The 16508-nt window shown below is 41.1% G+C and overlaps 1 protein-coding gene across 1 annotated transcript; it reads right to left on the bottom strand.

Moving 5' to 3' along the window:
- Positions 1–9100: 9100 nt before the first annotated feature.
- Positions 9101–14854, bottom strand: LOC100196762 (guanine nucleotide binding protein (G protein), alpha inhibiting activity polypeptide 3). Its single transcript, NM_001141784.1, is given in 8 exon segments — positions 9101–10190; positions 10466–10619; positions 11935–12064; positions 12292–12420; positions 13381–13538; positions 13878–14019; positions 14191–14233; positions 14581–14854. Coding segments are annotated over 8 exon segments (1065 nt in total). The 5' UTR covers positions 14699–14854; the 3' UTR covers positions 9101–9999.
- Positions 14855–16508: the final 1654 nt, after the last annotated feature.

The following is a 16508-nucleotide window of genomic DNA, read 5'->3' as shown; positions in this document are numbered from 1 at the left end:
TTTCTGCATGTCATCATTCTTTGTATTTTTTTTATGAAGATATGTGATGTAACTTTTAGGCTTTAATTCATGTGTTGTATGAAATAATCCCCATTGTGGTTGGAATGGTGTTGTGCTGTCAACCACTGACTCAGAGATACACAATGCCAACAAACACATTTATATGACACTATACAGTGCATTCGGAAAGAATTTAAACCCCTTGACTTTTTAAATATTTTGTTACGTTACAGCCTTATTCAAAATTTATTTTTTAATTCCGCATCAATCTATACACAATACCCCATAATGACAAAGCGAAAACAGGTTTTTTTATGTACATTTTTTTTAGTGTATTGAGATTGTTGTACATCTGTCAAAAAAACAAAAACAGAAATACCTTATTTACATTAGTATTCAGACCCTTTGCTACGAGACTTAAAATTTAGGTCAAGTGCATTCTGTTTCCATTGATCATCCCTGAGATGTTTCTACAACTTGATTGGAGTCCACCTGTGGTAAATTCAATTGATTGGACATGATTTGAAAAGGCACACACCTGTCTCTATAAGGTCCCACAGTTGACAGTCCATGTCAGAGCAAAAGCCAAGCCATGAGGTCGAAGGAATTGTCCGTAGAGCTCCAAGACAGGATTGTGTCGAGGCACAGATCTAGGGAAGGGTATCAACAAATTTCTGCAGCATTGAAAGTTCCCAGGAACACAGTGGCCTCCATCATTCTTAAACAGAAGAAGTTTGGAACCACCAAGACTCTTTCTAGAGCTGGCCGCCTGGCCAAACTGAGTAATCGAAGGAGAAAGGCCTTGGTCAGGGAGGTGACCAAGTACCCGATGGGCACTTATTGTCAGAGCTCTAGAGGTTCTCTGTGGATATGGGAGAACCTTCCAGAAGGACAACCATCTCTGCAGCACTCCACCAATCAAGCCTTTATGGTAGTGGCCAGGTGGAAGCCACTCCTCAGTAAAAGGCACATGACAGCCCGCTTGGAGTTTGCCAAAAGGCACCTAAAGACTCTCAGGCCATGAGAAACAAGATTCTCTGGTCTGATGAAACCAAGATTGAACTCTTTGGTCTGAATGCCAAGCATCACATCTCGAGGAAATCTGGCACCATCCCTATGGTGATGCATGGTGGGATGTTATTCAGCGGCAGGGACTGGGAGACTAGTCAGGATCGAGGGAAAGATTTGGTATTGATATTTTATTAGGATCCCCATTAGCTGTTGCAAAAGCAGCAGCTACTCTTCCTGGGGTCCACACAAAACATGCAACATAATACAGAATGACATAATACAGAACATCATTAGACAAGAACAGTTCAAGGACCGAACTAAACTCAGCAAAAAAATAAACGTCCCTTTTTCAGGACCCTGTCTTTCAAAGATAATTAGTAAAAATCCAAATAACTTCACCGATCATCATTGAAAAGGGTTTAAACATTGTTCCCCATGCTTGTTCAATGAACCATAAACAATTAATGAACATGCACCTGTGGAACGGTTGTTAAGAGCTTACAGACGGTAGGCTTACAGCTTACAGACGGTAGGCAATTAAGATCACAGTTATGAAAACTTAGGACACTAAAGAGGCCTTTCTACTGACTCTGAAAAACACCAAAAGAAATATGCCCAGGGTCCCTGCTCATCTGCGTGAACGTGCCTTAGGCATGCTGCAAGGAGGCATGAGGACTGCAGATGTGGCCAGGGCAATAAATTGCAATGTCCCAAGACAGCGCTACAGGGAGACAGGACGAATAGCTGATCGTCCTTGCAGTGGCAGACCACGTGTATCACCACCTGCACAGGATCGGTACATCCGAACATCACACCTGCGGGACAGGAACAGGATGGCAACAACAACTGCCCGAGTTACACCAGGAATGCACAATTCCTCCATCAGTGCTCAGACTGTCCGCAATAGGCTGAGAGAGGCTGGACTGAGGGCTTGTAGGCCTGTTGTAAGGTAGGTCCTCACCAGACATCACTGGCAACAACGTCACCTATGGGTACAAACCCACCGTTGCTGGACCAGACAGGACTGGCAAAAAGTGCTCTTCACTGACGAGTCGCGGTTTTGTCTCACCAGGGGTGATGGTCCGATTCACGTTTATCGTCAAAGGAATGAGCGTTACACCGAGGCCTGTTCTCTGGAGTGATTTGGAGGTGGAGGGTCCGTCATGGTCTGGGGTGGTGTGTCACAGCATCATCGGACTGAGCTTGTTGTCATTGCAGACAATCTCAACGCTGTGCGTTACAGGGAAGACATCTCCCTCCTTCATGTGGTACCTTTCCTGCAGGCTCATCCTGACATGACCCTCCAGCATGACAATGCCACCAGCAATACTGCTCATTCTGTGCGTGACAGGAATGTCAGTGTTCTGCCATGGCCAGCGAAGAGCCCAGATCTCAATCCCATTGAGCACGTCTGGGACCTGTTGGATTGGAGGGTGAGGGCTAGGGCCATTCCCCCCAGAAATGTCCAGAAACTTGCAGGTGCCTTGGTGGAAGAGTGGGGTAACATCTCACAGCAAAAACTGACAAATATGGTACAGTCCATGAGGAGGAGATGCACTGCAGTACTTAGTCTTACATCTAGACATTCCGCTAGCTGAACACCTGCTCCAATATCCAATGATAGGCGTGGCGCGAATTACAAATTCCTCAAAAATCCAAAAACTTCAATTTTTCAAACATATGACTATTTTACATCATTTTAAAGACAAGACTCTCCTTTATCTAACCACACTGTCCAATTTCAAAAAGGCTTTACAGCGAAAGCAAAACATTAGATTATGTCAGCAGAGTACCCAGCCAGAAATAATCAGACACCCATTTTTCAAGCTAGCATATAATGTCACAAAAAACAAAACCACAGCTAAATGCAGCACTAACCTTTGATGATCTTCATCAGATGACACACCTAGGACATTATATTATACAATACATGCATGTTTTGTTCAATCAAGTTCATATTTATATCAAAAACCAGCTTTTTACATTAGCATGTGACGTTCAGAACTAGCATTCCCACCGAACACTTCCGGTGAATTTACTAAATTACTCACGATAAACGTTCACAAAAAACATAACAATTATTTTAAGAATTATAGATACAGAACTTCTTTATGCAATCGAGGTGTCCGATTTTAAAATAGCTTTTCGGTGAAAGCACATTTTGCAATATTCTGAGTAGATAGCTCGCCATCACAGGCTAGCTATTTTGACACCCACCAAGTTTGACCCTCACCAAACTCAGATTTACTATAAGAAAAATTGGATTACCTTTGCTGTTCTTCGTCAGAATGCACTCCCGGGACTTCTACTTCAATAACAAATGTTGGTTTGGTTCCAAATAATCCATAGTTATATCCAAATAGCGGCGTTTTGTTCGTGCGCTCAAGACACTATCCGAAGGGTGACGAAGGGTTACGCACCCGACGCGTTTCCTGACAAAAAAATTCTAAATATTCCATTACCGTACTTCGAAGCATGTCAAACGCTGTTTAAAATCAATTTTTATGCGATTTTTCTCGTAAAAAAGCAATAATATTCCGACCGGGAGTCGTTGTTTTCGTTCAAAGACGAAAGAATAAAAACATGGTGTCGCCTCGTGCACGCGCCTCCAGTCTCAGTTCTCTGATCGACCACTATCCAAATGCGCTACTGTTTTTCAGCCAGGGCCTGCAAAGACATCATTCAGCGTTTTGCCGCCTTCTGAGAGCCTATGGGAGCCGTAGGAAGTGTCACGTTACAGCAGAGATCCTCAGTTTTCAATAAAGAGAGTGTAGAAGGCCAATAAATGGTCAGAAAGGGCACTTCCTGTAAGGAATCTTCTCAGGTTTTGGCCTGCCAAATGAGTTCTGTTATACTCACAGACACCATTCAAACAGTTTTAGAAACTTTGGAGTGTTTTCTATCCAAAGCTAATAATTCTATGCATATTCTAGTTTCTGGGCAGGAGTAATAATCAGATTAAATCGGGTACGTTTTTTATCCGGCCGTGAAAATACTGCCCCCTATCCATAACAGGTTAATGCAGCTGGTGGCCACACCAGATACTGACTGTTACTTTTGATTTTGACCCCGCCTTTGTTCAGGGACACATTATTCCATTTCTGTTAATCACATGTCTGTGGAACTTGTTCAGTTTATGTCTCAGTTGTTGAATCTTGTTATGTTCATACAAATATTTACACATGTTAAGTTTGCTGAAAATAAACGCAGTTGACAGTGAGAGGACATTTCTTTTTTGCTGAGTTTACATACATTTTTAAAAAGGCACACGTAGCCTACATACAAACAAACTATCTAGGTCAAATAGGGGAGAGGCGTTGTGCCACGAGGTGTGGCTTAATCTGTTTTTAAAACCAGGTTTGCTGTAAGGTAATGCCAAGTAATTTAGTCTCCTCAACTTGTTCAACAGCCACACCATTCATTACCAGATTCAGGTCTAGCACTTAAGGAAGGATTTGTATCAAATACAATGTTCTTAGTTTTAGAGATGTTCAGGACCAGTTTATTACTGGCCACCCATTCCAAAACAGACTGCAACTCATTGTTAAGGGTTTCAGTGACTTCATTAGCTATGGTTGCTGATGCGTGGTTGCTGATGCGTATATGGTTGAATCATCAACATACATGGACACACAAAGAGTATAGGGCCTAGAGAGCTGCCCTGCAGAACACCACGCTTTACATGTTTGACATTAGAGACGCTTCCGTTAAAGAAAATCATTTGAGTTCTATTAGATAGATAGCTCTGAATCCACGATATGGCAGGGGTTGAAAAGCCATAGCACTTAAGTTTTTTCAACAACAGGTTATGGTCAATAATATCAAAGGCTGCACTGAAATCTAACAGTACAGCTCCCACAATCTTCTTATTATCAATTTATTTCAACCAATCATTAGTCATTTGTGTCAGTGCAGAACATGTTGAGTGCCATTCTCTATATGCATGCTGAAAGTCTATTGTTAATTTGTTTTCAGAGAAATAGCATTGTATTTGGTCAAACACAATTTTTTCCAACAGTTTGCTAAGAGCTGGCAGCAAGCTTATAGGTCTGCTGTTAGAACCAGTAAAGGCCGCTTTACCACTCCTTGGTAGCGGAATTACTTTGGCTTCCCTCCAGGCCCGAGGACAAAGACTTTCCTCTAGGCTCAGATTAAAAATATGACAGATAGGAGTGGCTATAGAGTCAGCCACCATCCTCATTAGCCTTCTATCTAACTTGTCAATGCCAGGTTTGTCATTATTGATTGTTAACAATAATTTTCCCACCTCTCCCACACTAACTTTACAAAATTCAAACTTGCACTGCTTTTCTTTCATTATTTGTTTTTATATACATAAATATAATTGCTCACTGTTTGTCATGGGCATTTCCTGCCTAAGTTTGCCCACTTTGTCAATTAAATAATCATTCAAATAATTGCCAACATCAAATGGTTTTGTGATGAATAAGCCATCTGATTCAATGAAAGATGGAGTTGAATTGTCTTTCTGCCCATAATTTAATTTAATGTTTTTAAAGTTTTTTTTCCATCATTCTTTGTATCATTGATCTTGGCTTCATAATAAAGTATATTTTTCTTTTTGTTGAGTTTAGTCACATAATTTCTCAATTTGCAGTAAGTAAGCCAGTCAGATGTACAGCCAGACTTATTAGCCACTCTTTTTGCCCCATCTCTTTCAAGCATGTGTTTTTCAATTCCTCATCAATCCATGGAGCCTTAACAGTTCTAACAGTCAGTTTCTTAACAGGTGCATGTTTATCAATAATTGGAAGAAGCAATTTCATAAATTCCTCAAGTGCAGCGTCTGGATGCTCCTCATTAATCACATCAGACCAACAAATATTTATAACATCATCCACATAAGAGTCACAGCAAATTATTTTGTATACACTATACACTATTTTAGGCCCAGCTGTTGGAACTTTGGCTTTCCTGTATATAGCCACTATATTGTGATCACTGCATCCAATGGGTACGGATGTACATAACCAATCTGTAAATAGCACACCCAACTACCTCACCCCCATATTATTACTTACACTCTTGCTCTTTTGTACCTCAGTATCTCTACTTGCACATGATCATCTGCACATCCCTCACTCCAGTGTTAATGCTAAATTGTAATTATTTTTGCCTCTATGGCCTATTTATTGCCTACCTCCCTAATCTTCTACATTTGCACACACTGCACATAGATTTTTTCTACTGTATTATTGACTGTACGTTTGTTTATGTGCAACTGTGTTGTTTCATTTTGTCGCACTGCTTTGCTTTATCTTGGCCAGGTTGCAGTTGTAAATGAGAACTTGTTCTCAACTGGCCTACCTGGTTAAATAAAGGTGAAATAAAATAAATAAATAAATATAGCTTTAGAACAAAGTTCTACAGCATTAGTAAAAATGTGATCGATACATGTGGATGATCTTGTTCCTGTAGTGTTTGTAAACACCCTGGTAGGTTGATTAATAACCTGAACCAGATTACAGGCACTGGTTACAGTAAGAAGCTTCCTCTTGAGAGGACAGCTTGATGAAAACCAGTCAATATTCAGGTCCCTACATAACATACAGTATCAAGCATTTCACACATATTATTTAGATACAGACTGTTAGCACTTGGTGGACTATAGCAACACCCCAAAAGAAAAGGCTTTAGATGTGCCAAGTGAACCTGCAACCACAACACTTCAATAACACTTGACATAAGATCTTCTCTAAGCATTACAGGGATATGGATCTGAATATATACAGCAACTCCTCCCCCATAAGCATTTCTGTCTCTTCTATAAATGTTATATCCTTCTATTGCTACTGATGTATCATCAAATGAATTATCTAAGTGAGTCTCAGAAATGGCTAATATATGAATGTTATCTGATGTTATGAAGTTTCTAAAGCTACATATATTAATATTCACTATTTTCAGCCCTTTCCTGGGTAGCTTATCAGAGATAGACATATTATAGTCAAGAGCAGACAAAGCAAGAGAAAAAAAAATACATTCGGTAGTCCATTAATCAATTGGTGTGTGTGTGTGTGTGTGTGTGTGTGTGTGGTGTGTGTGTGTGTGTGTGTGTGTGTGTGTGTGTGTGTGTGTGTGTGTGTGTGTGTGTGTGTGTGGTGTGTGTGTGTGTGTGTGTGTGCTGCGGGGTTGAGGCTACGAACCCATAGGCTTGGCTCTCTCATCCCTTCCAGGCTTCTGGGAGGGAGGGTGGACAATGAGCCTGTCGTAGCAGATGTACGCAATGTCCCCACACGCTCTGGCAGCTTTCATGGCTGGGATCAGTCTTTCCTCTTCTGGTGCACAGCTTCAGGATAGTCCTCGTTGAGGTAGATATACATTCCTCTCAAGTTCTTGGCTCTTTCCAGAACAGCTACCATGTCCTTGAACCTCATGAACTTGACCACTATCGGCCTGGGCCTATCATCTAGGCCGGTGGTGGGTTTTCCAGTCCTGTGGGCGTGCTCTACCTCAATCTTCCTGTGGTCCATTTTCAATTTGGGGCAGCAGGTAGCCTAGTGTTTAGAGTGTTGGACTAGTAACTGAAAGGTTGCAAGATCAAATCCCTGAGCTGACGAGGTGAAAATCTGTTGTTCTGCTCCTGAACAAGGCAGTTAACCACTGTCCCTAGGCTGTCATTGAAAATAAGAATTTGTTCTTAACTGACTTGCCTAGTACAATAAATAAAACATTTTCTCAGAGATCATATCCCTCACTTTGTCCTAAGACTCCATCCAGGTCTCATGTGGAAATTCTGCAATTCCATCCACAACCATGTTGTTTTGCCTTGATTGCCCCTCGAGATCAGTCATTGTTATCATGGATTCAGACAGAACTGATGTCCTCTCTCAATGAATTACTCGTCGAGCTGACACTGGGAGAACTGCAAACTGTTCATCAGGTCCTGGACCTCTCTTGTCAGGTCGTCCATTCTTTTATTAGTAGAATCCACGAGTAATTGAACAAAACACTTGAAACTATTTTCTTGTTGTAACAACTGCTTATAGGTCTCTTTTTGTTCATTTTAAAAATCCTTGAACAGAGCAAAGTACAGAGAGATCCTTGATGAAAACCTGCTCCAGAGTACTCAGGACCAAAGACTGGGGCAAAGTTTCACCTTCCAACAGGACAATGACCCTAAGCACACAGCCAAGACAAAACAGGAGTGGCTTCGGGACAAGTCTCTAAATGTCCATGAGTGGCTCAGCCAGAGTGTGGACTTGAACATCTCTGGAGAGCCCTGAAAATAGCTGTGCAGCAATGTTCCTCATCCAACATGACAGATTGAGAGGATCTGCAGAGAAGTATGGGAGAAACTGCCCAAATACAAGTGTGTCAAGCTTGTAGCATCATACCCAAGAAGACTTAAACAGTAATCGTTGCCAAAGGTGCTTCAACAAAGCATTGAGGGTCTGAGTACTTTTTAAAATGTACATTTTTTAAAAATAAATTTGCACAAAAAAATCTAAGAACCAGTTTTGCTTTGTCATTGTGGTGTATTGTGTGTAGATTGAGGGGGAAGAACTATCAATTTTAGAATAAGGCTGTAACGCAACATGCTCTCTTGTTTATTTATAAAGCACTTTTTAAAACTACCTCCATATATATCATTAATTTCCACTAGATATACTAATTTTAAAACCAGATCACAGATGTGGATTACATTAGAGACTCCTGCGGTCTCCACAGAGTTGGGTAGGACTGCCTTTAGTTCCTTTGCACCTTATTTATGGAAGAAACTGCAGATCCAATTTAAGTTAGACACTTTGGTGTCCCTTTCCCATTTCAAAAATGTAATGGAGGATCAATATGATGTCTGTGATTGTTTCTGTTGAATTGTGTCTCTGTTTTGTATGTTTGAAATGTTCTTGTCTGTATGCCTAAAACTGTACATGTCAACATGTTTACACAGGGCACAGCCGTAAAAGAGATCCAGGTCTCAGTGTTTTCCCTGTTAAAATAAAGATTATTATTTTTATTTTTTTTAAGTCAAGGGGTCTGAATAGTTTCTGAACCCACTGTATGAGAATCAATGGTATAATAACTTTTTTACAATCTTATATTTACTATTGAGTAATCAGACAAGTTTGGCACACATTCAATTTAATCAAAGGAACATTCATGTAAATGTCCAAATGGCAATGTGATTAACATAAAAAGGAGCATTTCAATGGCAAATACTTATAGTTTCTAATAAGGCCACTAAGTGAAAGGCCATAATCTTTATACAAATAGTTATATACAAAGATACTCCAAAGCAAATAGGCAACATAATCCAAGTCAAGCAACCATTACAAAAACGCATTCTTTAAAAGTGGTTTAAAACATCAAGTGATATCATTTGAAAAATAATCTCATATAGTTGGTTTACAGCCAGTAAACTACTTAAGTGTTATGTAACGATCTGAATAGTGATGAATTAAAATAAGAATTCAGCATATTAACATTACCAAGAGATAATTTAAAAAAAATACTTAACACTAGTGTACAAGGCCATGACCATTTATACTGTAAGAAAGACTTAGTTATAAAGACAGTTATCAAAACTCAGAAAATGCATAATAGTTGATATCCTATTCAACATTTAATATGTAATTAATACCTTTTAACCCTTTAAAGTGAACGCTGAAAGCCTAAGTGCAGAATGTTTGACCGAAATTTGGCAATAACAAACTCACTTTTTAAGTTGTAAGTCCATAGCCATGAATCCACAACAACAGTATAGAAAGGCAAAAGCACATAAGTGGCCTATGTAATCTTGTCTTGAAATATCCAAGGATTCATCATACATTATGGCAACAGTATATGGTCTAACAACCCCTATGTACTCTGCAGCCTACTTCTGCAGTTGAAACACTGAACCTTTCCAATAGCCAATCATAGATGTGGACTGTCAATGGCAATGAGCGATTCCCACTTGTAAATGCGTGAGAAGATTCCAACACACTCCCGCCCCTATGATGACAGACAGATGTTGCAGGAGTCTCAGTACAAGCCAACCTCCTTCAGGCTGGCTTTGATAATGACGTCAGTGACAGCGTCAAAGACAAACTGCACGTTCTTAGTGTCAGTAGCACAAGTGAAATGGGTGTAGATCTCCTTTGTATCCTTCCGCTTGTTCAAGTCTTCAAACTGACACTGAATGTAAGTTGACGCCTCTTTGTATGCGTTTGGACCTAGAGTAGTGGAAGAGAATGTTTTCAATCTCATTTATGCACTCATTCTCAAAGGACATGCAAAATAGGTATAACTCAATACACTGCTTTGGGCAAACTAGTAATTTCCTATTATGGACAAACACTTGCTAAACTTTAATTTCCTGCTTTGCCAAAGTGTGTCCTGAGGCTCCTCCCATGTTGCACAAGCTAATAATTCAAAATAGAGGTATTACTCATTACTCAGACATCTCAAACAAGAACCCACTAAGTACAAATGCTGTCCACTGATGTACCTGAGTACTCTGGGTAGCAGATAGTGAGCGGGCTCTTCTGGATCTTGTCCTCAAACAGATCCTTCTTGTTGAGAAAGAGGATGATGGAGGTGCCCGTGAACCACTTGTTGTTGCAGATGGAGTCAAAAAGCTTCATGCTCTCATGCATACGGTTCTATGGAGAGATGTGCAGTGTCAGGGTCTGTGTGTGGGTGAAACTGTTATGCAATCCCTTTTGATAAGACTTGATATACAGTACCAGTCAAAAGTTTGGACACACCTACTCATTCAAGGATTTTCTTTATTTTTTCTATTTTCTACATTGTAGAATAACAGTCACATCAAAACACGAAATAACACATATGGAATCATGTAGTAACCAAAACAAAAATATATTTTATATTTGACATTCTTCTAAGTAGAAAAAGTAGAACCTTTGACAGCTTTGCACACTCTTGGCATTCTGTCAACCAGCTTCACCTGGAATGCTTTTCCAACAGTCTTGAAGGAGTTCCCACATATGCTGAGCACTTGTTGGCTGCTTTTCCTTCACTCTGTAGTCCAACTCATCCCAAACCATCTCATTTGGGTTGAGGTCGGGTGACTGGAGGCCAGGTCATCTGATTCAGCACTCCATCACGCTCCTTCTTGGTCAAATAGCCTTTACACAGCCTGGAGGTGTGTTTTTGGTCATTGTCCTGTTGAAAAACAAATAGTCCCACTAAGCCCAAACCAGGTGGGATGGTGTATCGCTGCAGAATGCTGTGGTGGCCATGCTGGTTAAGTGTGCCTTGAATTCTAAATAAAAATCAGACAGTGTCACCAGCAAAGCACCCCCACATCTTCACACCTCCTCCTCTTCCATGCTTCACGTGGTAACCACACATGCGAAGATCATCCATTTACCTACTCTGCGTCTTACAAAGGCACGGCGGTTGGAACCAAAAATCTCAAATTTGGACTCATCAGACCAAAGGACAAATTTCCACCGGTCTAATGTCCATTGGTCGTGTTTCTTGGCCCAAGCAAGTCTCTTCTTATTGGTGTCCTTTAGTAGTGGTTTCTTTGCAGCAATGCAACCACTAAGGCCTGATTCACACAGTCTCCTCTGAACAGTTGATGTTGAGATGTGTCTGTTACTTGAACCCTGTGAAGAACTTATTTGGGCTACAATCTGAGGTGCAGTTACCTCCAGTGAATTTATCCTCTGCAGCAGAGATAACTCTGGGTCTTCCTTGCAAAGCTGTCAAAGAATCTCAAATATAAAATATTTTCTTAACACTTTTGGTTACTACATGATTCCATGTGTTATTTCATAGTTTTGATGATGTCTTCACTTATTCTACAATGTAGAAAATAGTCAAAATAAAGACAAATCATGGAATTAGTAGGTGTTCAAACGTTTGACTGGTACTGTACATTTTATACTGCAACAACCTTGTAAATACCACATGACTATAGATCTAGAGTTGATGCCCTGTCCCACTCACCATCTCCTCATCCTCAGCCAGCACCAGGTCATAGTCACTGAGCGCCACACAGAAGATGATAGCTGTGACTCCCTCAAAGCAGTGGATCCACTTCTTCCTCTCTGACCTCTGACCCCCCACATCAAACATCCTGCAGCCAGGATGAGTCAGACAGAGACATGAGGAAGTGAGAAAAATAGGACATTAAAAAAGGGTATGAGAGGTAGTGAAACACTCATACAGTATGATGTGGTCACTACGGTGATATACAAACAGCTTTGGGCTTTTCTACATTAGTGAATCATTATCTGTAGGGACAAAGTGCCTCAGTGATTATTAGTGTCAGTGCACAGAGGGCTGTGTTAACAGGTTACTGACTTGAAGTAGAGGTCCTTGAATGTGAAGTGTGTCTCCACGATGCCGGTGGTCTTGACTCTTGTCCGCAGAACATCCTGCTGCGTGGGCACATAGTTCTGCTGGGATATCCTGTCCAAGTCATTCAGGTAACTGAGGAGAAAGCAGAGGAGGCTGACTTAATATAAAAAGTTACCATACTTAAACACACTAATACTTGCGAATTGTTGGATAATGCTGTTTCAAATTGGTGAGCCAAGACATGCAAAGTATCATGGCAAGGAAACAAAACACAAAGCGGATTTATGTTGGAAAAAAACATGTCATCCAGTCACATTTATTTATTTATTTTCCAAGCTATAGCGCACAATGTTTAGTATACAGTAGGTTTCTAAAGGACCAAAGAGTTGTCTGCTTCCGGTTTTCATTTTTGCCATGGAAAGAATATTTCAAATACTGGTATTGTCCCGGCACTAACGGCAACCTGTTTCTGCCTTTAGGGCCTGGAACTTCCCGTCTCTATTGCTTCAGCAGTGTGGTGCAACAGCAACAGTCTATCACAGGGTTCCTCCTTTCATGTCCTCACTGGTATCAGAGGAGTCAGACATGTCTCAAAGTAGGAGTCAGTTTCTAGGAAATAATTCGTACCTAGTCAACTTATCTAGCAACAGGGGACTTTTTCCTGGTCCATAATAAAAAATAAGAATGAAACATTTTTCATAACATTAATCCTCATCTTTTACTGTTACACTTGGCCTATGGCCTGACCCATTGTGACTAACTCCCCCTCCCTCCTTCAGGCTATGTGCAAACCCTACACCCCAACCTGAGCACTCCATTCTGCCACCTCTGGTCTCTTGGCCCTCCCACCGCTACAGGGGTCAGCTCCAGTTCAGCCCAGTCCAAGCGCTTCTCTGTCCTGGCAACGGCTTCCCCCTGAAGCTCAGACAGCAGAGTCCCTGCATATCTTCCGAAAACCTGCGAAACTCTACCTCTTCAAAGAGGATGGCTAAGTGCGCAAGACAATATCCCTCCCATCATTCACTATGGTTCTCTGGTCGTTATAATACTTGATTCAAGCAGTTTTAGGGCAGATATTTGTAATGCTCTTACTATGAGGCTGAGTCGTTGAGCTGGTACTCTCTGGACCTGCCAAAGCAAATCTGGACCCCTCCATCCTGCCATAACCTCTTGATGACCCCAGCCAGTTCAGGGGTCATGACCCCTTCCTCTGCTGAGCTGGCCAAGGTAAAGAGCTGGCGGGCATCATCCTGGAGCCAAGCAAACACAGTTACCAAAAGGAAACAACTTCTGACAGCTCTCATCCTTGTGGGAACAATATGACAACAGAAAAATGTCACTGAAATCAACATGTTAGGTACAGAATCAGCTTTCAAGTGATTTACTTCACATGCCGACCATCCATGTTGGATAAGAGCGTCTGCTAAATGACTTAAATGTAAATGTTCTTGTAAAGTTCATACTTCCTTGTAGTCATAACAAAGAGAAACAACACACTGTGGCATTTTACAAACGGGAAAAAGCAGTAGTAAACTACATACATTCAGGTGGTTTTAGAACAGTGTAAGAGAATCTTGAAGCTGACTCACTGATCTTGCTGTGTCCCCAAAGTCAATGGCGAGCCTGCCCATGGCTCGGATGATGGCGATGATGGACTGGATGGTGTTGCTGTAAACCACAACCCTGTACTGGCTACACTCCTCCTGTGTGTAGCCATCCTCATGGATGATTCTGAGTGCAGGAAGAGAAGGTTATCATGCATATCTTACTGGTGCTTGTGGTCAACATCTAATCTAGATAACATCTCAAAGGCTCCTAACTGATTCATCACTTCATAAGTGTTCCTAATCAGTAAAAAGCTGTTTTTGGGGTGTGCACAAAACTGTTGAAATATGTACTCACTTCATCTGCTTTACAACGGTGCTCTTCCCAGACTCCCCAGCACCTTGAAGTGGAAAGTTAAGTGGTAAAGAGAGAAGCCATAAGATCAGGTAGAAAGTTCCAACTCTTAGCTCCCCACTAAACGTGTAAAGATATAAAAACAATCATGCACAGTCAGTGCCCAGAACCAGCAGAATCCATCTGTTTAAGTTCTACACCCCCCCCCTCACCGCTTCGGGGCCTTTGCACCGGGTCTGAGAATCTAGAGGAAACAATTAGGCTACACCATGAGCATGAAAGCTCAAAAGAAAGTTGTAATGATAATTCAGTCATGAGCCCTACATAAAAGTAATCATTTAGACAAACACCCTCTTCAGACACTGCTAATGTCAGTCACATAGGAACACTCACCTAGAAGCAACAACTTGACTTCACTTGAAGCCTTTTCGCCTGATTCTCTCAGATTCCGATCAATGATTTTACTCCTCTCCATGGCAGCTTTATCTTCGGCACTTAGTGTGCAACCCATTTTGATCCCAACAGGTAAATCCTAAATACTATGATAATGTAAAGCTGGAAAGCTACCTGGCTTTTGACAAGTTATCCAAATGGAAAAAACGTTCAGTAAAAAAGACAGAATGACATTCTAATTCTAACTACAAAGTTGTACTGTTGTGTCTGTCAAACGCTTGCCGCAGAATTCTGGTCCATGTTAACTACGACACGTTTCCAAACTACATTTGTGCGACGACGAGCATAAGGAGGGCAAAAAAAGGCGTTGGCCAGTAAGCTAGCTAGTACATGTTAGCTTTTACTATGCATGTCATGTAACTTGCTAGGAAGCCGAATACTTAACGTTTTAATAGAAGAGCAAGAAAATTCAACATTCATTCGAAGAAACAAATTAAGTAGCTAGTTACCAAATTAACGTAATGTTAGGTAGCTAGAAATTGTCCGTTTGGCTAGATAACGTTATTCGCTAACTGTAGCTTTAAGTTCTTTCCGGGTTGGCTTGAAAAGTTTTTTTTTTTTGCTGGATATCGTGAGTTAAAACTTTACTAAAAACAAATAAAATCTCAACACCCTAAACTGATTCAAAATTCTCACAGACGTCTAAATACTACTGGCTGTTAACTGCTCTTTTGTTAACAGTTAATGTCTGGCCCTACAACTATGCAAACTTGCGGATGAGATGAGCAAAAAGAAAATTGACTCTCATCGTCATGTGACGCGGAAATCAAGCAAAATAATTGCTGGGTCTGAAGGGAAATGAAGTCTAAATCTATCAGTAATTGATTACAGTGATTCTCAACCACGGGGCATAGGAGGATTAGGAGCTTTCAGGGTCCCTGAAAAAGCATAAAACGAACACATTGAAAATTACAGCAGCTAGACTAAAAGGTGGTCCCCAGATTGTTTGAGTGTGTTTCATTGGGCCCTTGATCGAAAAAGGTTAAAAAACCCTGGATTAGATCTATGATGTACTATAATCTAGCAGGACTGGTTTACTACACTGAACAAAAATATAAACGCAACATGCAACAATTTCTAAGATTTTACTGAGTTACGGTTCATATAAGGAAATCGGTCAATTAAAAAAAAATGAATTAGGCCCTAATTTATGGATTTCACATGACTGGGAATATATTGTAGATATGCATCTGTTGATAAAAAAAAAGGCAAGGGCGTGGATCACAAAAGCTGTCAATATCTGATGTGACCACCATTTGTTTGATGCAGTGTGACACATCTCCTTTGCATTGAGTTTATCAGGTTGTTGATTGTGGCCTGTGGAATGTTGTCCCACTCCTCTTCAATGGCTGTGCGATGTTTCTGGATGTTGGCGGGAACTGGAACACGCTGTCGTACACGTAGATCCAGAGCATCCCAAACTTGCTCAATGAGTGACATGTCTGGTGAGTATGCAGGCCATGGAAGAACTGGGGCACTTTCAGTTTCCAGGAATTGTGTACAGATCCTTGCAACATGGGGCCGTGCATTATCATGCTGAAACATGAGGTAATGGCGGCAGATGAATGGAACGAAAATGGGCCTCAGGATCTTGTCATGGTATCTCTGTGCATTCAAATTGCCATTGATAAAATGTGTAACCGTGTAGGTTCCGTCCCTCTCCTCGCCCCAACCTGGGATCGAACCAGGGACCCTTGCACACATCAACAACTGACACCCACGAAGCATCGTTACCCATCGCGCCACAAAAGCTGCGGCCCTTGCAACGCAAGGGGAACAACCACTTCAGGTCTCAGAGCAAGTGACGTCACCGATAGAAACGCTATTAGCGCGCACCACCGCTAATAACTAGCCATTTCACATCGGTT

This window comes from Salmo salar, chromosome 22, assembly GCF_965601325.2.
Source record: "Salmo salar chromosome 22, fSalSal1, whole genome shotgun sequence".
NCBI classification, from domain to species: domain Eukaryota; kingdom Metazoa; phylum Chordata; class Actinopteri; order Salmoniformes; family Salmonidae; genus Salmo; species Salmo salar.
This window is presented reverse-complemented; position numbering and strand designations above follow the sequence as displayed.